At 43.1% G+C, this 23421-nt stretch overlaps 1 protein-coding gene across 9 annotated transcripts in view; it reads right to left on the bottom strand.

Annotated features, from left to right (window-relative positions):
• The window catches only part of prdm15 (PR domain containing 15), an 85993-nt gene that overhangs the window by 27638 nt on the left and 34934 nt on the right, over positions 1–23421 (bottom strand). For 4 of the 9 annotated variants that reach the window (XM_087992486.1, XM_087992484.1, XM_087992488.1 and 1 more), the window contains 5 exons: positions 19662–19775; positions 15989–16087; positions 11587–11805; positions 10180–10327; positions 728–909 (listed from right to left, as the gene is read on the bottom strand). In XM_087992486.1, coding sequence (XP_087848612.1) covers positions 728–909; positions 10180–10327; positions 11587–11805; positions 15989–16087; positions 19662–19775 — 762 coding nt within the window. The remainder of the gene's footprint in view (positions 1–727; positions 910–10179; positions 10328–11586; positions 11806–15988; positions 16088–19661; positions 19776–23421) is intronic. The other 5 variants (XM_087992489.1, XM_087992490.1, XM_043701379.2 and 2 more) reach the window with 3 other exon arrangements.

Genomic DNA, 23421 nt, shown 5'->3' with positions numbered 1-23421 from the left:
TGGCCCAGATAAGGTATTAGCTTCCCTGTGTGGGGCTGTCTGTGCCACAAAGGTCAGACTGATTCTAATTTAAAAAACAGATTTACAGAATCTTACATGGATTCATGCAGTTTTTGAACAAAGTAAAATGAAATTCTGCAAGTAAATTCACCCACACGTGCATGCGTGTGTGTGTGCGTGTATGTTGCCGGTGGGGGGGGGGGGGGTATTATGAGTGTCTGTGAGCAGCTGTGTGAGAGGGTGTCTTATTCTCCACAATCACCTGACGAAGAAGCAGCACTCCAAAAGCTAGTGCTTCCAAATACACCTGATGTACGGTAACCTGGTGTTGTGTGATTTTTAATCTATGCTACACAGCCATGCTGTTAACAATATGTGTGCATATTGTCACTGCCATTTATTAGCCAGCTGTTGCTGCTGAAAGGTACACCTGAGCGTTGGATAAGGCGAAGCGGCCTCACCGGCATGTGCAAAATCACCACGTTACCAGGGAACCAGAGAACTGGCAAGTGCCCTGATACCATACCCCACCATGGGACATCACACCCTGGACAAGATTACAACAGTCTTTTCTAAATTAAAATAGGGGGAAAGTTGTGTATTTGTATAAAGGATTCCCAAGTTAGTAATAACACAGGTGTTTACATTTACAGAAAAAGAACATACACAGTAGACATTTTAATGCCTTGAGTATTTGTTTGTTCTATGTAAGAGTACTTGAAGTTACCATGGGAACGAATGTGTCTCTTTAGGTTGCTGCTGTTGTTGAAAAATTTGTTGCAGAGATGGCACTGATAGACTCGCTGGTCACCGAGACCTCTCAAGATCTTTCTGCGTGTATCGGGCCTGTGGGATGGTACAAGACTGTACATCATCTTCAACTGCATTGCACTGCTTATAAAGGCATTCCTTCACAAAAATCACAAGGTGAAAATGGATTAAGAAAGACAATAAATGTCTCCACCCACAGGACTACACTGAAATTACAGCATGGAAACAAGCAGAATTAACCCTTGAGTGTGTTATCATAAGATTAGGGGTGAAAGGAGGCCATTTGGCCCAAGGCATCTGCTCTGCGATTCAATGAGATCATGGTTGATCTGACACTCCTCAACTCCACTTTTCTGCCTTTTCCCCTGAAACTGTGATTCCTTTACGAATTAAAATTCTGTCTACCCAAGGCTTGAATATATTCAACATCACCACACCTGCAGAAATTACTGGGAAAATTCAGCAGGTCTGGCAGCATCTGAGGAGAGAAAGAAGAATTAATGTTTCAGGTCCAGTGATTCTTCTTCAGAATAAGACCTGCCGAGTTTTCCCAGCACATTTCAGTTTCGTTTCTGATTTCCAGCGTCTGCAATTCTTTGGGTCACCGCATCTACTCCCCACTACTCTTGGTATCATCAATGTTGCCATCCTTTTGCTTTCTAAGCTCATGAATCACCTTCCCAGAACCCTTCTCCCCACCTCAATGGTTTAAGGCCCTCTCCCAAACCCAAGGTCTTCAACTTGCCTGGTCATTTCCCAGCACATTTTTTAAAAAAAGCACCCCTCTAGCCCAATACTGGTGCACATTAACTGAAAACCATTCCTCCTAAACTAATCTCTCAGCTAAACATTTAACTCTGACTTTATTTACCCTATATGAATTTTCTGGAAGTTCACACAATCACAGGATTTTTACTTTGGAGGTTCTGCTCTCTAGTTTAACTCCTAATTGTTCAAAATCTTTCAGCAGAACCCTCTTTCTATCCTATCAATGTGATTGGGACCAATATGGACAACAACAGCTGAATTCCTCACATCCCACTCAAAGTTCCTCTCTAGCTGCAAGGAGATGTCCTTAATCCTGGCACTGGGCAGGCATTGTATGAGATTTCAGAGGGCTGCATGGTGGCTCAGTAGTTAGCACTGCTGCCTCACAGGGACCCGGTTTTAATTCCAGCCTCAGGTGATTGTCTGTGTGGAGTTTGCATATTCGTCCTGTGTCTGCGTGGGTTTCCTCCCACAGTCCAAAGAGGTGCAGGTTAGATGGATTGGCCATGCTAAATTTCCCATCGTGTCCAGGGGTGTACAGGCTAGGTGGATTAGCCATGGGCAATACATGAATTGGATAGGGAGGTGAGTCTGCGTGAGAAGCTCTTCGGAGAGTCCGTGTGGATCTTTTGGGCCGAATGGCCTGTTTTTACACTGTAGGGATTCAATAAAAAAACTTGGGTCCATGCCAGCACAGAACAATATCTATTCCCCTAAATATACTGTCCTTGACATTACCACATTCCTGTTCCCCCATCCCCAACAGGAATGACTTCCAGGACTAAGGTGCCACAATGAGTTCACTCATCTTCCCAGAATACCCCACTCTCATCCACACAGCCTGCAAGAACCTCTGCTAAGCTCCTCAAATACTATCCTTGGGTCCCATACCTACCTCACCTGCAGTCACAGCCTCCTATCCCTGTCACAAACCAAATTTAGATTACGCAGTGTTGAAGGTTGTGTCGAGTTTCATAGAACATAGAATACAGAAAAGTACAGCAGAGAACAAGACGTTGGGGCCACGATGTTGTGCCAAGCATTACTCCTAATCTAAAATAAAAATAACCTAACCTACACACCCCTCAATTCACTGCTATCCATGCGCATGTCCAGCAGTCGCTTAAATGTCCCTAATGACTCTGCTTCCCCACCATTCCATGCATTCACAACTCTCTGCGTAAAGAACCTACCTCTGGCGTCTCCTCCAAACCTTTCTCCTAATATCTTAAAACTATGACCCCTCGTACCAGTCAATCCTGCCCTGGGGAAAAGTCTCTGGCTATTGACTCTATCTATTCCTCTCATTATCTCGACCAGGTTAGATTAGATTAGATTACTTCCATTAGATTAAATTAGATTAGATTAGATTACTTCCAGTGTGGAAACAGGCCCTTCGGCCCAACAAGTCCACACCGACCCGCCGAAGAGTAACCCACCCATTCCCCTACATTTACCCCTTTACCTAACACTACGGGCAATTTAGCATGGCCAATTCACCTGACCTGCACATCTTTGGACTGTGGGAGGAAACCGGAGCACCCGGAGAAAACCCACGCAGACACGGGGAGAATGTGCAAACTCCACACAGTCAGTCGCCTGAGTCTCCTCTCTCCCTCCTTCTCTCCAGAGAAAGGTCCGAGCTTAGTCAACCTCTCTTCGTAAGATAAGCTCTCCAGCCCAGGCAGCATCCTGGTAAACCTTCTTTGCACCCTCTCCAAAGTCTCTGTATCTTTCCTATAATAGGATGACCAGAACTGGACACAATATTCCAAGTGTGGTCTCACCAGGGACTTGTAGAGCTGTAGCAAAACCTCACCGCTCTTAAACATGATCCCCCTTGATGAAAGCCAAAACACCATATGCTTTCTTAACAATCCTATCCACTTGGGTAGCAACTTTGAGGGATCTATGCACTTGAACACCAAGTTCCCTCTGTTCCTCCACACTGCCAAGAATCCTATCTTTAATCCTATATTCAGCATTCAAGTTTGACCTTCCAAAATGCATCACTTCACATTTATCCAGGTTGAACTCAATCTGCCATTTCTCAGCCCAGCTCTGCATCCTGTCTATGTCGCACTGCAGCCTGCAGTAGCCCTCGATACTATCAATGGCACCTCCAACCTTTGTGTCACCGGTAAATTTACGAACCCACCCCTCAACCTCCTCATCCAAGTCATTTATTAAAACTACAAATAGCAGGGGCCCAAGAAAAGAGCCCTGCAGGACACCACTCAACACGATCTTCCAGGCAGAATACTTTCCATCTACAACCACTCTCTGCCTTATGTCGGCCAACCAATTCTGAATCCAGATAGCCAAATCTCCCCGTATCCCATACTTCCTGACTTTATGAATGAGCCTACCATGGGGAACTTTATCAAATGCTTTGCTGAAGTCCATATACACCACATCCACTGCTCGACATTCATCGACCTGAGTCGTCACATCCTCAAAAGAACTCAATAAAATTTGTGAGGCATGACCTGCCCCCCACAAAGCCATGTTAACTGCCTTTAATCACTCTATGCTTTTCCAAATACTCACCAATCCTATCCCTCAGAATCTTTTCCAAAACTTTGCTGACCACAGACGTAAGACAGACTGGTCAGTAATTGCGAGGGATTTCCCTATTCACCTTCTTGAAAAGAGGAGCAACATTCATCCCCCTCCAATCCTCCGGTACGACTCCCGTAGAGAATGAGGAAGCAAATATCCTCGCCAGCAGTTTAGCAACCTCCATTCTCGCTTCCTGGAGCAACCTCAGATAAATCTGGTCTGGTCCTGGGGACTTATCAAATTTAATGTTTGCCAAAATTTCCAGCACATCAACTTCATCAATCAAGCCTGCTTTCCAGCACCTCAAAGTTCTCATTCACAACAAGGTCCCTTTCCTTCGTGAAAAGCAAAGCAAAAAACTCATTTAGAGCTTCCCCTATCTGCTCAGATTCCACGCACAAGTTCCCTGCGCTATGCCTGATCGGCCCTACTTTCTCCCTGATCATTCTCTTATTCCTCACTTAGGAGTAAAATGCCTTTGGGTTCTCCCTAATCTTTCCTGCCAAGCCTTATTTGTGCCCCCTCCTGGTTCTCCTTAGTCCATTTCTGAGCTCCTTTCTAGCAAGCCTGTAATCCTCTAAAGCTGTGCTAGATCCTTGCTTCCTGCACCTTACATGAGCTGCCTTCTTCTTTTTGACAAGAAGTTCCTCTGTTCTCGTCATTCAAGGCTCCTTAGTCTTACTCCTTCTTGCCTGTCTCAGAGGAACAATTTGTGCGTCACTCACAACAACTGCTCCTTAAAGAGTCTCCATATCTCGGTTGTGCCTTTTCTGTGGAACAATTGTTCCCAATCTGTACTTCCCAAATCTTGACTGATAGCGTCATATTTTCTTTTCTCCAATTAAATATCTTCCCTTAGGAACTGCTCCTTTCCTTCTCCAAAGCTATGGTTAATGTGAGGCAGTTGTGGTCACTGTCACCGAAGGGTTCTCCCACCGCGAGATCTGACACCAGTCCTGGCTCATTGCCGAGCACCAAATCCAAAATGGCCTCTCCCCTCGTTGGCCTGTTTACATACTGAGTAAGGAAACCCTCCTGAACACACCTGACAAAAACGGCTCTATCCAAACCATCTGCACGAAGGAGGTTCCAGTCAATATTGGGAAAGTTGAAGTCACCCATAACAACTGCAACTCACTACATCTGCATTTTTCCAAAATCTGCTGGCCTATGAGCTCTTCAATCTCCCTACTGCTATTAGGGCATCTGTAAAAAAAAAACCCCAATGAGGTGGCTGCTCTCTCGCTGTTCCTAACTTCCACCCATACTGACTCAGTAGACAAACCTTCCTCAACAACCTTCCTCATTACTGTAGCTGTGATGCACTCTCTGATTAGCAATGCTACACCCTCTCCTCTTTTTCCACCGTCCCTGTTCTTTTTAAACATTCTAAAACCTGGAACATCTCGCAACCATTCCTGACCCGGTGAAATCCATGTCTCCATTATGGTCACAACATCATAGTCCCAAGTACAGATCTATGCTCTAAGTTCATCACTCTTATTTCTGACACTCCTTGCATTAAAGCAGACACACTTTAACTAATCCCTTTGTTTCTTCACATGAAAAACCTTCCCAATAGATTCACTGCATCCTGTCACTGCCCCATCTACAACTACCCCCCCTCTCAGATATATAGCTCTGGTTCCCACCCCCTTGCCAAACGAGTTTAAACACTCCCAAATCACATGAACAAATCTTCCATTTGTTTGTGCCACTCCAGTTCAGGTGCAACCCATCCTTCACGTACAGGTCCCATCTTCCCCAGAAGGCATCCCAGTGGTCTAAGTATCTGAAGTCCTCTCTCCTGCACCAGCCTCGCAGCCACGTGTTAAGCTGCACTCGCTGACTGTTCCTCACCTCACTGTCTCGTGATACCGGTAGCAAACCTGAGATCACTACTCTACTTGTCCTGCTCTTCAGCTTCCAACCTAGCTCTCTGTAGTCACTTTTCAAAATGTCCAGTCAACCTACTCCCTCCTTGATGTGTCACAGTCTCGCTGCCTCAGGTTTCATCTCCTCAATCCAGATCCAAATTTCGTTGAGCTGCAAACACTTACTCTAGATGGTTTTGCCCCAAATCATCTTAGTATCCAGTAGCTCTTACATGGTGCAGCAGGAATATCTGGAAATAATATGAACCGAAGGGTCTGTTTCCATGCTGTACATCTCTATGACTCTATAAAAAAAAGTCGACAATTCAGCCAACACCTCTATTTGAGGGATCTTAACTGATCTATATCCACGTGCCTTAGCTCAAAATGCATTCAGCTTATATTTGCATGTATTTTTGTTCACTCATGGGATATGGGCATCGCTTATCATCCATCCCTTGTGACCTTGAGAAGATGGTGGTGAGCTACCTTCTTGAAGTCCATTTGGTATAAGTAGACACACAATCTTATTCGGGATGGATTTCCAGCAGTATATTTCCAAGTCAGGCTCTTTGGTGAATTTCTTTCAGGTTTCTTGTAGACACTGTTTCTATTGAGCATCAATGGTGGAAGGAGTGAAAATTTGTGGATGTGGTGCCAACTAAGTGTGCTGCTTTGTTTTGGATGGTGTTAAGCTTCATGTGTTGATGAAGTTGCACTCATCCGAGCAAGCGGGGAATATTGCATCACATTCCTGAATTGTGCCTTGGAAATGATGGACGGGCTTTGGGGAGTCAGGAGGTGAGTTACACGCTGCAAGGTTCCTAGCCTCTGACCTGCTCTTGTAGCTAATGTATTTACATGGCTTGTCCAGTTCAGTTTCTGGTTAATGGCAACCACCAGCATTTTGATGTGAAACTCAGTGATGGTAATGTCATTGGGTGTCAATAGACATTCTCTTTTCTTGAACGTTGCCATGGCCTTGCACTTGAGGTGCTAATGTTATTTGCCACTTTTCAGCTCAAACACAGATATTATCCAGGTCTTGCTGTATTTGGACATTGACTGCTTCAGTATCTGAGTAGTTGTAAATGGTGGTTAACATAGTGCAATTATAAGCGAACATCCTATTTCTGACCTGATGAAGGGAAGAGCTCTGATGGAGCAGCTGAAGATGGTTAAGCTTAGAAGACTATCGTAAAGAACTGAGGAACTAACTGATTTACTAGCTGAGCTAGAATCTACAATATTTTATAGAACATAGAACATAGAAGAATACAGCGCAGTACAGGCCCTTTGGCCCTCGGTGTTGCGCCGATCCAAGCCCACCTAACCTACACTAGCCCACTATCCTCCATATGCCTATACAATGCCCGCTTAAATGCCCATAATGAGGGAGAGTCCACCACTGCTACTGGCAGGGCATTCCATGAACTCACGACTCGCTGAGTAAAGAACCTACCCCTAACATCCGTCCTATACCTACCCCCCTTAATTTAAAGCTATGTCCCCTTGTAATAGCTGACTCCATACTTGGAAAAAGATTCTCACTGTCGACCCTATCTAAACCCCTAATCATCTTGTACACCTCTATCAAGTCACCCCTAAGCCTTCTTTTCTCCAATGAAAACAACCCCAAGTGCTTCAGCCTTTCCTCATACGATCTTTCTACCATACCAGACAACATCCTGGTAAACCTCCTCTGCACCCGTTCCAGTGCCTCCACATCCTTCCTACAGTATGGCGACCAAAACTGCACACAATACTCCAGATGTGGCCGCACCAGAGTCTTATACAACTGCAAAATGACCTCAGTACTCCGGAACTCAATTCCTCTACCAATAAAAGCCAGTACGCCATATGCCTTCTTCACCGCACTATTTACCTGGGTGGCAACTTTCAAAGATCTGTGTACATGGACACCAAGATCCCTCTGCTCATCCGCACTACCAAGTATCCGACCATTAGCCCAGTACCCCATCTTTTTATTACTCTTACCAAAGTGAATCACCTCACACTTAGCTACATTGAACTCCATTTGCCACCTTTCTGCCCAGTTCTGCAGCTTATCTATATCCCGCTGTAACCTGCCACATCCTTCCTCACTATCTACAACTCCTCCGACTTTCGTATCATCCGCAAACTTGCTCACCCAACCTTCTAACCCCTCATCCAGGTCATTTATAAAAATGACAAACAGCAATGGTCCCAAAACAGATCCTTGCGGAACACAGCTAGTGACGGCACTCCAAGATGAACCTTTGCCATCAACTACTACCCTCTGTCTTCTTCCAGCCAGCCAACTCCTAATCCAAACCTCCAACTCACCCTCAATGCCATACCTCCGTATTTTTTGCAGGGGTCTACCATGGGGAACCTTATCAAAAGCCTCACTAAAATCCATATACACCACATCTACCGCTTTCCCCTCGTCCACCTCCTTAGTCACCTTCTCAAAGAATTCAATAAGGTTTGTGAGGCACGACCTGCCCTTCACAAAACCATGCTGACTATCCTTGATCACATTATTCCTATCCAGATGTTCATAAATCCTATCCCTTACAATTCTCTCTAAGACTTTGCCCACAACAGAAGTGAGACTCACCGGCCTATAGTTACTAGGGTTATCCATCCTCCCCTTCTTGAACAAGGGAACCACATTTGCTAGCCTCCAATCTTCTGGCACTACTCCTGTAGACAACGAGGACATAAAAATCAAGGCCAATGGCTCTGCAATTTCCTCCCTTGTTTCCCAGAGAATCCTAGGATAAATGCCATCAGTCCCAGGGGACTTATCTATTTTCACCCTTTCCAGAATTTCCAACACCTCTTCTCTACATACCTCAAAACCATCCATTCTACTTAATTGTGACTCAGTACTCACATTGACAACAATGTCCTGTTCCTGATTGAATACTGACAAAAAGTATTCATTCAGTGTCTCCCCAATCTCTTCAGCCTCCACACGCAACTTCCCACTAATATCCTTGACTGGACCTATTCCTACCCTAGTCATTCTTTTATTCCTGACATACCTATAGAAAGCCTTTGGGTTTTCCCTAATCCTACCAACTAATGACCTTTCATGTCCCCTCCTTGCTGCTCTTAGCTCTCTCTTCAGGTCCTTCCTGGCTACCTCATAACTCTCAATCGCCCCAATTGAACCTTCACGCCTCATCTTTACATAGGCCGCCCTCTTCCATTTAACAAGGGATTCCAATTCCTTATTAAACCACGGTTCCCTCACACGACCCTTTCCTCCCTGCCTGACGGGTACATACTGATCAAGGACACTCAATTGTTGCTCCTTGAACAAGCTCCACATATCAATTACGCCCTTGCCTTGAAGCTTACTTTTCCAAGCCACACATCCTAAGTCATGCCGCACCGCATCATAATTTCCCTGCCCCCAGCTATAACTCTTGCCCTGTAGTGCACACTTATCCCTCTCCATCACTAGAGTAAAAGTCACCGAATTGTGGTCACTGTCCCCAAAGTGCTCACCTACCTCTAATTCTAACACCTGGCCTGGTTCATTACCCAGAACCAAATCCAGTATGGCCTCACCTCTTTTGGCCTATCTACATATTGTGTCAGGAAACCCTCCTGCACACATTGGACATTTTGAGCGAGATTAGTGGGCGGCACGGTGGCACAGTGGTTAGCACTGCTGCCTCACAGGGCCAGAGACCCGGGTTCAATTCCCGCCTCAGGCGACTGACTGTGTGGAGTTTGCATGTTCTCCCCGTGTCTGCGTGGGTTTCCTCCGGATGCTCCGGTTTCCTCCCACAGTCCAAAGATATGCAGGTCAGGTGAATTGGCCATGCTAAATTGCCCGTAGTGTTAGGTAAGGGGTAAATGTAGGGGTCTGGGTGGGTTGCGCTTCGGCGGGTCGGTGTGGACGTGTTGGGCTGAAGGCCTGTTTCCACACTGTAATGTAATCTAATCTAATTTACATACTTTTAATGCTCTTTGTTTGAAGACTTGTTACCCAGCTTCTCATCCGATTGGCTAGTTCGATTTCAAAGCTTAATTCCCTTGTCCATGACTTCACCATTCTGATGTAATCTCAAAATTAGAAGAATTCCGATATCCCAAGATCTGTCATTGTTCTCAAATCCCCAGAAAGTCAGAGATGTTGGCAGGCAGCAACCGGACGAATAGTAAAGCAATGAGAAAGTACACAAATAAATAAAATCTTCACCTTCTTGGGACTTGCCTCAAGTTGGGACGCAGATGACGGCCATTCCGCAACATTTTTCCATGATTTAACACTTCACCCAATTTTCCTTCACATATAGGTGCTTCCAAAGGTACAACTGTTGAGGGAGCTTTGACAACACTCTCAGGCACTGCAAGAAAATACAGGCAAAAGGATTAGAGAAATGGTAGTGTAATAGGTTTTAAAGCTATAATGTTACAGTTCGAATCAAGATTTCACTCTTACAAGCCAACAGAACTGTAGAACAGTATAGTACAGAATTGGGCCCATGATGTTTGGACTTGATCTTCCAAAGAACACTTCAGTTAGCCCTTTCAATTGTGCCTTCCCCATATCCTAATTCATTTTCTTCTTCAAGTTACTTATTCGATTCTCTTTTGAAGACGATTATTGAATCCGAAACAACCACCCTATCTGAAAGTATGTTCCAAATATTAACTCCACAAATCAGCTATTTCTGATGCCATATCTGGCCCTTTTGTGACCACCTTAAATCTGTGCCCTCTGCTTGCCAATTTAGCTGCCATTGAAAACGTTTATCTTTATTTACTGTCTCTCTCTAAACAGTTCATCATTTGAGAACACTTCTGGCAAGTCTCCTCTTAGCATTCTCTGCTCCAAAAAGAACAATGCAGCTTCTCCAGTCTATCCAAGTGACTGTATTCACTCATCTCTGGACCCATTCCATTAAATCTCTTCCATATCTTCTCCAAAGCCTTAATGTCCTTCCAAAGGTGTAGTAGTACCCAAAATTGGTTCAATGCTCCTGTTGTTTGATATCAATTTAAAATATATAATAAGTAGAGTTCAAGTCCATAGAAGCTCTATTTGGCCTACTTTTCCAAACTATCAAGCCTCTCGTCTCTGCTTTAACGTCTCCCTGGATATCAGGTGCTTGCTGAAAGCACTCTCATGTTTTGAATTAAAAGACTCTCAGCTCAAACTCCACTTCAGAAACTTGACTTCATCTATCTAGGGTTGCAGAGCTAATGCAATACTGGGAGTGGGAGAACAGCCACACTTCAGAAGGTCCCGTCTTTCAGATCAGAAGTTAAACCGAGGTCCTGTGTGCCTTCTCAGGAGGATTTAAAGAACATACCACAGCCTTAGTCAAAGTAAAGTGAGTAGTCCTCTCAGCGTCCTGAACAATAGCTATCTCCCTAATTAATATCATTAGGGCATTGTTACAATCGAGGTGGAGAGGGTGCACTGATTTCTTTCTAGTTCTCCTAATCCACTGGTTCTAACAAATGTTAAACTTAACCAATATGCCAATTATATCAGTCTCAGGTTTTATACATAAAACTTAAACAAATGTAAAGATTATTGACAGTATAAAGGTTTAAACTGTGTAAAGATAGATATAACTTATATTCTAACATTCCACACCTGCAGCATGATTCGGGTCCGTGGGCACTGGCTCAGGCTCTTCTCTACATAGCTTTGGCTTTCGAGGCCTCCTGGCCCTGGGCTTCTGTTCTGGATTTGTAGCAACTTCAATGACGTCTGGGCCATCAGAGTCAAGAGAACCTGCGACTTTAGCTGGAGTCAAATCTTTCACAAGGGATGGCATTCCTTGCGCCTGCTCCAAATGGCTCATCAGATGGTCTGCAGCAATCAAAATTTTTAACAAGTGTATAATTGAGGAAAAAAAAATGAAAGCACCCATACCCAAAGGCATTCTACTGGTGAATATCTGATCGCTTATCATGGAGGTTAGAAAATATTGCATATAAGGATACTATATTGCATATAAAGATATTATGAAAGCCTTCGACCAGAAATAATAATCTCAAATAAGAGGTCACCCATTTAAGACAGAGATAAGGAGAAATTTCTTCTCTCAGAAAGTAATGAATCTGTGGCATTCTTTACCACAGAGGGCAAACATCTACATTAAATATACTCAAGATTGAAATAAATAGATTTTTAAACATTAAAGCAGTCAAGGGTTATGGGGACAAAGCAGGAAAATAGTGTTTAAAATCATCAGATCAGCCATGATCTCATTGATGGTCCAAATAGCTTTCATCTGCTCTTAACTCTTATGGTCCTATGGTGAAATTTCCACAGGTTAACATCTGATGGTACACCTTTTGGGGCTCAGATGAGACAGGTATTCAGCCTGACTGTTAAGTTTTTTGTACAATCATAAATGTTACAGCTGAGGAGGCTGCTATTTGATCCAAACTGCTGTTAGTAGCTCTTTGATATGGTTGTCCAATTAATTACAACTCTCTGCTCATTTGTCATAGCCCTTTAGTATTTTTCCTTTCAAACTTAGGATTCCTTTTTATGAATGCCACTGTTAGACCTGCTTCCACTATACTTGGACGCCAGACTGCAGCAGCTTGATGAAAAATGTTCAGAGCAGGTTGTTTTCTGTGAATTGGTGTGAAAACTGCTCAGCGAGATGGAAGCTATAAGTAACAAAAGAAGAATCTCTTTTTAGCCATGTAGCTGCAAAGCATTAACTGGATAGCGCAAAGCCTCATGGTAGGACTGTATAACTGGAATGTTAGCAGTGTGTGTGGTGGAGACTGTGCACTGTACTGAGTGCCCTCTTCATTTCCCTCTGGTTACCGATTGTCCTGCCTCCTTATTTAAATTTTAAAGCCATTCAAGATTCAGAACAAATATTTCAGTCAAATATCCCTATTATTGCTCCAAGCAAAGCAAAAAACTTCAGAAGTTCACCCATGAAAGGAGGTGAATGGGACAGATGCTTATTGAAGTATACATACAAACGTAATATTCTTTTGCATAGATTTTAGCTTTAAATTTTTATTTATTTCTCTATTTTAGTATCTAATCTATTTTAGAGCCTAGGATTGATCATTAGGTACTTTGTACCTTGGATGGTGCCATGTGTACACTTTTCACTGTACTCCTGTACTTCTATACTTGAGTATACATGACAATAAAACCTAATTCTAATATATCTGAAGTCCTTCAGCCCTGATAGAATTCAAGTAAATTCTAATGAATCCTCTCCAATGCCCTGACATACTTCCAAAAGTGTTAAGCACAGGATTGCAGCCTAACCAGTGTTTTATAAGGGTTTGGAATTTATTTCTTTCATATTCTACCTCTCTACACATATAGCATATAAGACTCTTGGCTACATATGGATTAGTCTCCTCAATTTGTGAGACAATTTCAATATATGTGTGCACGCACATCCAGGTATCTTGGTTCCTGCACACCCTTTACAATGTGCCCTTCATCTTATATTGCTTTCTTCATCCATCCCACCAAAATGCATTACTTCACATATCTGTTAAATTTTACTGTCCATTTCATGAGAGCAATTGATCCTAATACAGGAAGGATCACTATAAGTTGTTCACTAGTATGAAAAATAATTGTGCACCACTACTGCTTATTTTCTATCCCTTGGTCAATTTCATACCCACACTGGCACTAGCCTTTTACTCCATGGGTTTTAAGTTTTGCTATTGCTAACAAGGCCAGTCAGTGATAATTCATCGTGACATCATTAAAAGTATGCACAGCATCAACCCCCATGTTCACCAATCCACACTATCACGTCATCAATGAGCTCAATCAAGTTAGTCAAAATTAACCACCTTTAACAAATCCTTGCTGATTTTCATTTATTAGCCCACACTTTCAAAGTGCAATTAATTTTCTCCTGGAGTTTTGTCTATAACTGCCTTCATTCGGCTGATCATAAACAATCTTGCTCAAAACAAAGGAGAAAGATTTATAATTCTGTAGATATTTAGCACAAACTCAATATTGATATGGAATTCAAGATTGTGGCCCATGAGGTTGCAATTTTCTCCCTCATTTCCCTGACTAACCAAGAGTATATCCCATCCTAATGAAGTGAGTTTTCTAGTTTGGGAACCATTTCTTTTAAGTACCTCCTTTTTATTTCATTGTATCCTATCCAATGTCACTACTGTCTTCTCTTTTACTTCTATGTTGACAGTATCCCCTTCTCTAGTAAAGACAGATATAAAATACTCATTCACCACCCCAGCCATGCACTCTGCTGACAAAACAAGGTTTCCATTCTAGTCCCTAATCAACTCCACTCTTTCATTATCTTCCTTTTTATTATTTACATATTTAGAAGGCACTGCTTCCAGTTTGACTTTTAATAGTTTGCACTTGTCCCTTTTGGTCAGCATTCAACTTAATGTTCAAGGCTTTTTTGTATTGAATTGTATGTATACTTCAATAAGGCGCTGTCACATTCACCTCCTTTCAAGGGTGTATTCTTCAAGTTTTTTTGTTCAATGTTTCCTCAAAACTCTGTTTCCTTACACCAGGATATTAGCCCCACAATCTGTTGTTATATCACTCCCAGTGCTTGGCAGTACTGAAGGTGTAATCTCACTGAGGCATAACACAGATACAGTACAACAATCTCATTTTAAAAACTGAAACAACTGCGGATGCAGTAAATCAGAAACAAAAACAGAAATTGCTGGAAAAGCTCAGCGGGTCTGGCAGCTTCTGTGGAGAGAAATCAAAGTTAACATTCATGGTCGAGAATAATTCTGAGGAAGGGTCACTCAACATGAAATGTTAACTCTGACTTAGCTCCACAGATCCTGCCAGACCTGCTGAGCCTTTCCAGCAATTTCTGGTTTTGAATCTCCTGATTTAAAGTGACAAATTTGAAAATATAACTTGGCAATAGGTTGATATTGTTCAGTACTATTACAGTTCTCTGCCATTATTGCCACATTACTACTGGATACTTCCTGAACTATTTCAACAACAGTTATCAACTGTATCCACCATTTGGTTTTGTCCAACTTGCAAGACCTCATGTTTATTTTTATTGAATATTATTCAATTCAATTCTGCAAATTATAGGCAAGCTCTTTATTGGAAATACTGCTCACAATGTCACCACCACTACTACTTCTCAATCCAAGAAACAGAAGATAAAATCAGCCACTTTACCCTTTGAAGAGACTTGTGAGCAAGTTCTCTGACTAGAGGTGAGTGGAGCAGAGTTTTGCAAACTTCCAATTTTTTATATCTGGTATGAAACCGAGAAACTGTTTGTTGAGCTGGTATATTCTGCGTTGCATGAGATGTGGTCAGGTGATCTGGCCATGCTAAATTCGCCCATAGTGTTAGGTGCATTAGTCAGAGGGAAATAGGTCTAGGTGGGTTACTCACCGGAGGGTTGGTGTGGACTGGTTGGGCCAAAGGGCCTGTTCCACACTGTAGGAAATCTAATCTAATTTAATAGTAGAGGTCCTCCACATGTTTGGGAAAGGGACGCCTTCAGCTGCAAGCCAGTTCTCCAAATGGAGGTGAGTGGAGCAGAGTTTTGTCCTGAAGAAGGGTACACCTGAAACGTTGACTTCTCCACCTCCTGATGCTGCCTGGCTTGTTCTGTTCTTCTAGCCTCCTGCTTGTCTACTTTACCCTTTGAGTCCACTTTGCCACTCAGTTAAGATCATGCCTAACATCTATCGTTGCCATGTCTCTTAATTTCCCTAGTGGACTATCAAACTCGGTTTTAAAGATATTCAACTATAAAGCATTTACAAATCCCCACCGTAGAGAATTCCAAAGATTGACAAACCCGAGTGAAGAAATTTCTCCTCACTCCAGTCCCAAGTGGCCAACACGGTTTTCTGGGACTCTAATCCCATATTCTTGATTTCCCCAGACACAGGAAACTTTCTACCAGCATCCACCCTTTCTAGCTGATTATTTTGCTATGTTTCAATCAGGCTACATCACCAATTCCTGGAGCCAACTACTCAGTATAGAGACAAAATGTGACTGCTCTCACCTGTGAGAAGCTGAGGTTCTTGGAATACAGCAGAACAGACTTTACAAAACCATTGGTTTGGGTCCACTGCATGGAATACACCACTCTCTTTATCTGTTATTGGAAAAAGAGCAAAATAAGACAGGATGGAAAATACTAAAGTCATAAATATCAGGGAATCAGGACAAGATTTGCCACAGTCACCATACATGGAATGCATCAACATCAGTGTAATGTATTGCATGTAACATAATTAAACATTGCAAAATGGTTTGTATGAGTATTATCAGGTAGAATACCGAAGGCAAAATCCTACACTCATTTAAGAAATGGGGGAGAATGGAGATTCTTAAATGGATAAGCTAGTGTGCTAAATAGCCTTCTTTATTTATTCTGTAGCAAAGGATTTTCCTGGTGATCTTTTAAAAACAATATGTTCAGATATGCTACTTTGCTTATCTGAAGTAGTTGGAATTTGAACTCAGGCCTCCTGGCTCAGCGGTAAGGACATTAACAGATGATTATTATGATGCATTCACTGCAAGTAGCATCTTAAAAATTCCTTATTCCCGAGGCTGCTTCAATTGTGGGAGCCTCTCACGTGGTGATCCTTGATGAATTGTTGCTCACACCATCCTTTGTCTGCACTGATGCCAGCAATAAAATCAGGATTATTCCCTCTCTCCTGCTCCAGCAAGGAAAAGCACAAAACTAACATGAAAAGGTGGGACTATTCCAACAATCAAAGCATGAATGGAAGAGCCACTTGGCAACCTACCACAATAATTCACTTAAGAGATGATGGCTACAAGCTCACACACAATGATTACGTTACGTTAAAATACAAAAGAAATAGGGGTAGGCCAGTCAGGTCTTTCTGCCTGCTTCGCCATTCATTATGAATGTGACTGATAATCCAACTCAGTGGCATGTTCCTATTTTTTGCTCAAATCTTTGATCGCTTTAGCCCCATGTGCTACATTCAACTCCTTCTGAAAAATCATACAATGATCTGGCCTCATCTGCTTTCTGTGAATTCCACAGGCTCACCACTTGCTGGAAGAAAAAAAATTTCTTCTCATCTCAATCCTAAATGGTCTACCTCATCCTTAGACCATGACTCCCAGACTCCCCTGCCATTGGGAATCCCCGTCCTGCATCCACACCATCTAGCCCTGTTAGAACTTGACAGGTTTCTAGAGATTCCCCTCATTCTTCTGAAGATCAAGTGAGATAATGAGATAATTTGATCATATTGGAGACCAGAAATGAAAATCGAAAATGCTGGAGAAAATCAACAGGTCAGGCAGCATCTGTGGAGACAAGAACAAAAGTTGAGATCCTCCAGGTGCTCCGGTTTCCTCCCGCAGTCCAAAGATGTGCAGGCCAGGTGAATTGGCCATGCTAAATTGCCCATAGTGTTAGGTGCATTAGTCAGAGGGAAATAGGACTGGATGGGTTACTCTTCGGAGGGTCGGTGTGGACGTTTTGGCCAAAGGGCCTGTTTCCACACTGTAGGGAATCTAATCTAGCCTACCTGACAACACCTAAGTGTCGTACTACCAAATTACTACAGAAGTTAATATTTTGAGTCCAAGATAACTCTTTCTTGGAACTGTTTAAAGTAGTCAGTATAAAACCAGTATCTCAAAAAGGAAATAACAGTGGAAAAGCTCACTGAGGGAATTCCAAAACCTGGGCATTGGGCAACTGAAGGCATATATCACAATGACAGAGCAGTTAGATTAGATTCCCTACAGTGTGGAAACAGGCCCTTCGGCCCAACAAGTCCACACCGACCCTCTGAAGAGCCACCCACCCAGACCCATTCCCCTACAGTCACCCCTGACTAATGCACCTAACACGATGGACAATTTGGCATGGCCAATTCACCTGACCTGCACATCTTTGGACTGTGGGAGGAAACTGGAGCACGTGGAGGAAACCCACGCAGACACTGGGAGAATGTGCAAACTCCACACAGACAGTTGCCCGAGGCGGGAACTGAACCCGGGTCCCTGGCACTATGAGGCAGCAGTGCTAACCACTGAGCCACTGTGCCACCTTAAAAAAGTGTTGTGCAAAAGGTCAGAATTGGAGGAAATTTTGGGTTATAGAGCCAGGGGAGTTTTTAAGAGATAGGGAGAAGAAAGATCACAAAGAAAGATTACAAGAATGAGACTTTTCGAAGTGAGATATTGGTGGACCCAGAGCCAAACAAGTCAACGAGGATTGGGGTTTTGGATGAACAGTTCTTTGTGCAAGATGGCACTTGCTCACAGAATGCAGCATTGGGCTAATCCCAAGACTTTTTCACATCTGATTTGCTTGATTAACCAAAAAATGTGAGTAGCTGTGCTATGACTAAGTTTCTCCCTAATGCAATAATCTCCTCCAGTCCAACAACCCTCAGAACTCAGTGGACATCTAATTTGGACTCTTGCATAGCCTGATTTTGATTGCTACTGCAATGGCTGCCCTGCCTCACCTCTACATTCTGCAATTCCTTCCCTAAAGCTCCTTGCGTCTTCACTGTAAATTTCTCCTGAAGTTTTGCCCCACTCGACTTTTGGTCATTTTCCCTAACAGCTCTTTATGATGCCCGGATAAGATCTAGTTTGATAACTATTCCTGTGAAAAGTCTTGGTTACATTGAAGGTACTAAATGAACACAAGTGGTTGCTGTTGCTCTTCTTCCAGTGGTGTGGCTCATAAAAGGTAGAAATCTCCCACCAGTCACTGGAACTCTCTCAGTCTTTTATAAGATGGCAATATTATTATAATCTTAGGTACACAGCACACAAGAGAGAAAAAAAAAGGAGAGGCCATCTCTGAATTCAAATGCGACAGTCCCTCAACAGCCTAAGTGCTGAGGTGTCGATCATGGATAGTGACTTTCTGAGTACAGCACTACACCTGAAGGACGAAGTGGGAGGCAGGACTTAGTAGCCGATTTGCATTACTCAGAGTTAATGTGCATTGGACCACGTTACAAGATGAGCACATGGCTTGGATGAGATAGTGCCTCTGGAATCAGAACATTGGTTTGACAAGCAAGAAGAGTCCTGAAGGACATGAATTTGAGCAGTCTCTTCCCAGGCAGTCCAAAGCTAAACGTTCTGATTAGTAAAAAATGACTTTATTAATGGGGTCAGTCAGAGGTGTCTGGTGTGGGAGAAATCCGACACTGATACTCTTGGGATTTCTCTTCTGCGTCACATTATTCCAACAAAATTACTGGCTCACTATCCTGTCTTTAATTAAGCCGGACCAGACTTCAAAATTGCAATGTTAAACGTCTTTTATTTAAGTCATAGTCTGGTAAGAACGGTTGTCCTATCAAGCCTGTTGCACATTAATGATGGCCTGGACACAGTTAATAGACAGTCCTCTCCCCTCTCAATCCCATCAGGTCTCATCTCATTCCATTATCCAACTAAAAAAGTCCAAAGACGAGAGAAGAAACCAAGCCATTTTAAAACTCAACATACTTTAGAGAATTCAGTGTTGGCCTCTTCAGGCCATCAGGACAGAACTGGTTCAGCGTGTGGCCTCTTATCTATACAGCTGCTAATTGTGTTTCAAACCCAAGCAATTCCATCTCCATTACCAAAGCAGCTGATCTCAGCAGTTTCATTGTCTGTGACTCTTTCAGCAGAATTACATTGTAGTGAAAAGTTACAATGCAGCTTACCTGGATTCAGGGAGACAGAGACTGTAGTGTCACCACTGGCTTTGTCACATAAAGATGTTACAGACTGGATCTTTGGCATAAGTTTGGACTCGTCAATTTCACACTGCCTCTCATCTAGGGGGAGAAAAAAAAGGAGAGAGACCAAGTGATACTTTATCCACATGGGAAAAAAATCTTTGTTCCAGTTACATCATAAATGCAATTAGAGCATAATTAGTTCTCATCCATCAAATTTATCTATATTCAGTATCAATTACAAATGTCAATTTTCCTGGCACACTAGCATCATCTAAATCCTAAACAATGCAAAGTACTGATGAAAGGCCCTGATTTGAAACGTCCACTCTCCTGCTCCTCTGATGCTGCTTGACCTGTTGTGCTTTTTCCAGCTCCACACTTTATCGACTGACTTTCCAACATCTGCAGTCCTCACTATCTCCAACATAGTGTACATTCCTTCCAACTTATTGGCTGTAGGGTCATAAAACCTACAGAGGTCGCAGATTGACCCCTAGTTTCCACAGATGAAGAATTTGAACTGAAACTGGTGCTGAAATTGGCATAATTACTCCAGGTCCACATCGTGTTAAGTACAACGGTCGGTTAGCGTTCTGTTCTCGATTGCCAAACAGCAACTATTACAGGTAGGTATGCAGATATCTCACAAAACACTGGATTGTTTGCCCCTCCCATCCTACATTCCTAATCACTTCCTGTCCGGCTTACATTAGGAATGATAACCAAGTACCAGAGGGATACTCTTTCTCCCAGCCTGTCTTCACAGATGCAAATTTTAGGCAGGTTATACATGTTGGTTACAAGCACACTGGTGGCTAGTGTCTAAGTGAGAGCAGCAAATCCTCCAAAAGCATGGGCAAGTGAAGTAGGCACTGCTGGGATTAACTGGATTTATTCTGCTTCTCCTTTTCTCTTTCATACCAACTCTTCACTTAGTCTCAAAACCATAGTCTCATCTTTGGCAATCCTGATGTAGCATTGCAAGCTATGTTTCCCACTGGTGATGACTGATGTGGCACACAGAAAAAGGGATTTTTTTCAGGATGTCACTTTCCATTGACCAGTGGATAGGTCTCCACACAACACCGTCTTGGATAGGTGACTGAGAGAACCCAATGCGGCTAACTTTGCAGGGGGATGACCTCAGTGTTGGCAGTTACCAGGACTTTGTGATACAGTCCTGCCAGCAGAGCTGTGGAAGTGCTCCATTAGGCGCAAAAGGCTACACAGGACATGACTCATCACCATACAGATGGACAATGAGGTCTAAGGCTTTGTAAATTTTGACTTTAATCTGTGTCCTGAGGCTGTGTTTGCTCATTTGTAGAGTCTGCTGAATGCCCTATGTGCTTTAGGAAGCCTAACTGTCCACTTCCTTGACTACAGTGGCATCAAGCAAGATGACCCTCTTCAAACAGAGGGGAATCTGATATCTAAGCAACACATAGCCCAGCAGGATCCCACAGGAGAGATCAAGTAGAATTTTAAATAACAGAAACAGGATAAATAATCAGTGCATACTGCACTTTCAGAATAATTCTAAAATGGAAAGAAGTAATTCATTCCAATGAGGAGAAAGTGAGGACTGCAGATGCTGGAGATCAGAGTCAAAGAGAGTGGTGCTGGAAAAGCACAGCCGGTCAGGCAGCATCCAAGGAGCAGGCAGAATCGACGTTTCGGGCAAAACGAATTGCTTATGCCTGAAATGTCGACTCTCCTGCTCCTCGGACGTTGCCTGACCTGCTGTGCTTCTCCAGCACCACACTCTTCGATTCATTCCAACTAGTCCATGTAGGTGTTTATGCTCCATGGGGGCAATAGATCTAATCCCACAGGCATTTTTTTTTGTTGGCTATTTCAGTAAGTTTTTTTAGATTAGATTACTTATAGTGTGGAAACAGGCCCTTCGGCCCAACAAGTCCACACCGACTCTCCGAAGAGCAACCCACCCATACCCAATACCCTACATTTACCCCTTCACCTAACACTACGGGCAATTTAGCATGGCCAATTCACCTGACCTGCACATTTTTGGACTGTGGGAGGAAACCGGAGCACCCGGAGGAAACCCACGCAGACACGGAGAGAATGTGCAAACTCCACACAGCCTGAGGCTGGAATCGAACCCGGATCTCTGGCGCTGTGAGGCAGCAGTGCTAGCCACTGTGCCACCGTGCCATCCTAATCTGATACCCAACTTGTTTTTTTTAAGGCTGCCATGATCTTTTCTTCTTTGCAATGGTCAAAATCCTGGAACTGCCATCCCATGCAGCATTGCGGGTCTGACCACACCATATAAACTGCAGTGGTTCAGGAAGTCAAGTCATTACTACCGTCCTAAAAACAATTAGGGCTGAGCAATAAAAGTCAGTGATGTTCATGTCTCACCAAAAAAAATATAAAGGAACTCAGTGTAATCCTGCTAAATCTGCATTTCATTTTATGTTTCTCTTTATGTTTCTCTTATAAATGCCCCTACAAAAGAATTTATATCTCCGCCACAATCTAAAATACCAAATGCAATATATCCTCTTCATGAAGACTATTTAATGACCATCAACTTGATTCTGTGATTATCTAAAATTTGCATTCATTCAGTACCAGAAGCAATTTATCACCATTTACTTACCCAATTATAAACCATTCATACCTTGAACACATACATCAGATCATCTTCCTGCCTTCTCAGCTCCAGTGGGGAGAAATAAAACCACCCAACCTCTCCAAACCTCAGTCCGTAACTGGAACACATCACCCTTGGTTAATTTGTTCTTCAGCATAGAAGCTGTTAGCTTAAATACCAAATTGTTGCAGCATGTTGCTTGGTGACATTGGCAACCTTTTTTTTTTGCTTGGACAGTTTCCAATTTGAACACACTGGAACCCAGGCACAATAGGTGGAAAGGGAATGTTGATTTCTCAAGAAAGACTTTCTCAATTGGTACCTACTTTCAGCACCAGCAACATGACAGGCCTAAGAACTTTATGGTTATTTCTTATCCCATACTATTTTCATATAAACATAGAATCCCTACTGTGTGGAATCAGGCCAATCGGCCCATTGAGTCCACACTTAGTCTCCAAAGAGCATCCCGAGTTCCACCATTACCCCCCACCACTCCTGTAACCCATGGCTAACCCACCTAGTCTGTACTTCCCTGAATACTATGAGAAAATTAGCATGGCCAATTCATCAAACCTGCACATCTTTGGACTGTGGGAGGAAACTGGAGCACCCGGAGGAAACCCACGCAGGCACAGGGAGAATGTGTAAGGTCCACACAGACAGTTGCCCAAGGGTGGAATCGCACCAAAGTTCCTGGTGCTGTGAGGCAGCAGTGCTAACCACTGAGCTGCCCAATTTTATCTTGAACAAATTGTTCCCACTTCTGAACATCCACTTTACCCAATTTCAGTCTCTTTTAGGCAGTCCCTGCATCACTTTTGCTGATTGCCACGAATTTGCTTCCCAGTTAATGATCAATGGGCCATGAATAGGTCCTCTTTAGAATTCGCACATCAGGCATTCGTATCACGTCATATGACCACTACAGACCACAATCAGGCACAACAGCTTCTTGATCATCTTCAATTTGTAAGACTCCTCATCACAACTAACCTTCTTGTGAATCTACATTACATCGATTCCATTGCTTTTACCATATGGTTAACTGTTCCAATAGACAATAGGTGCAGGAGTAGGCCATTCAGCCCTTCGAGCCTGCACCGCCATTCAATATAA

The sequence above is a fragment of the Chiloscyllium plagiosum genome, unplaced genomic scaffold (assembly GCF_037043375.1).
Source record: "Chiloscyllium plagiosum isolate Xiang-an unplaced genomic scaffold, Cpla_swu_hap1 HiC_scaffold_12, whole genome shotgun sequence".
Lineage (NCBI taxonomy): Eukaryota > Metazoa > Chordata > Chondrichthyes > Orectolobiformes > Hemiscylliidae > Chiloscyllium > Chiloscyllium plagiosum.
Note: the sequence above shows the minus strand (reverse complement) of the source record. Positions and strands in the feature narration are given on the sequence as shown.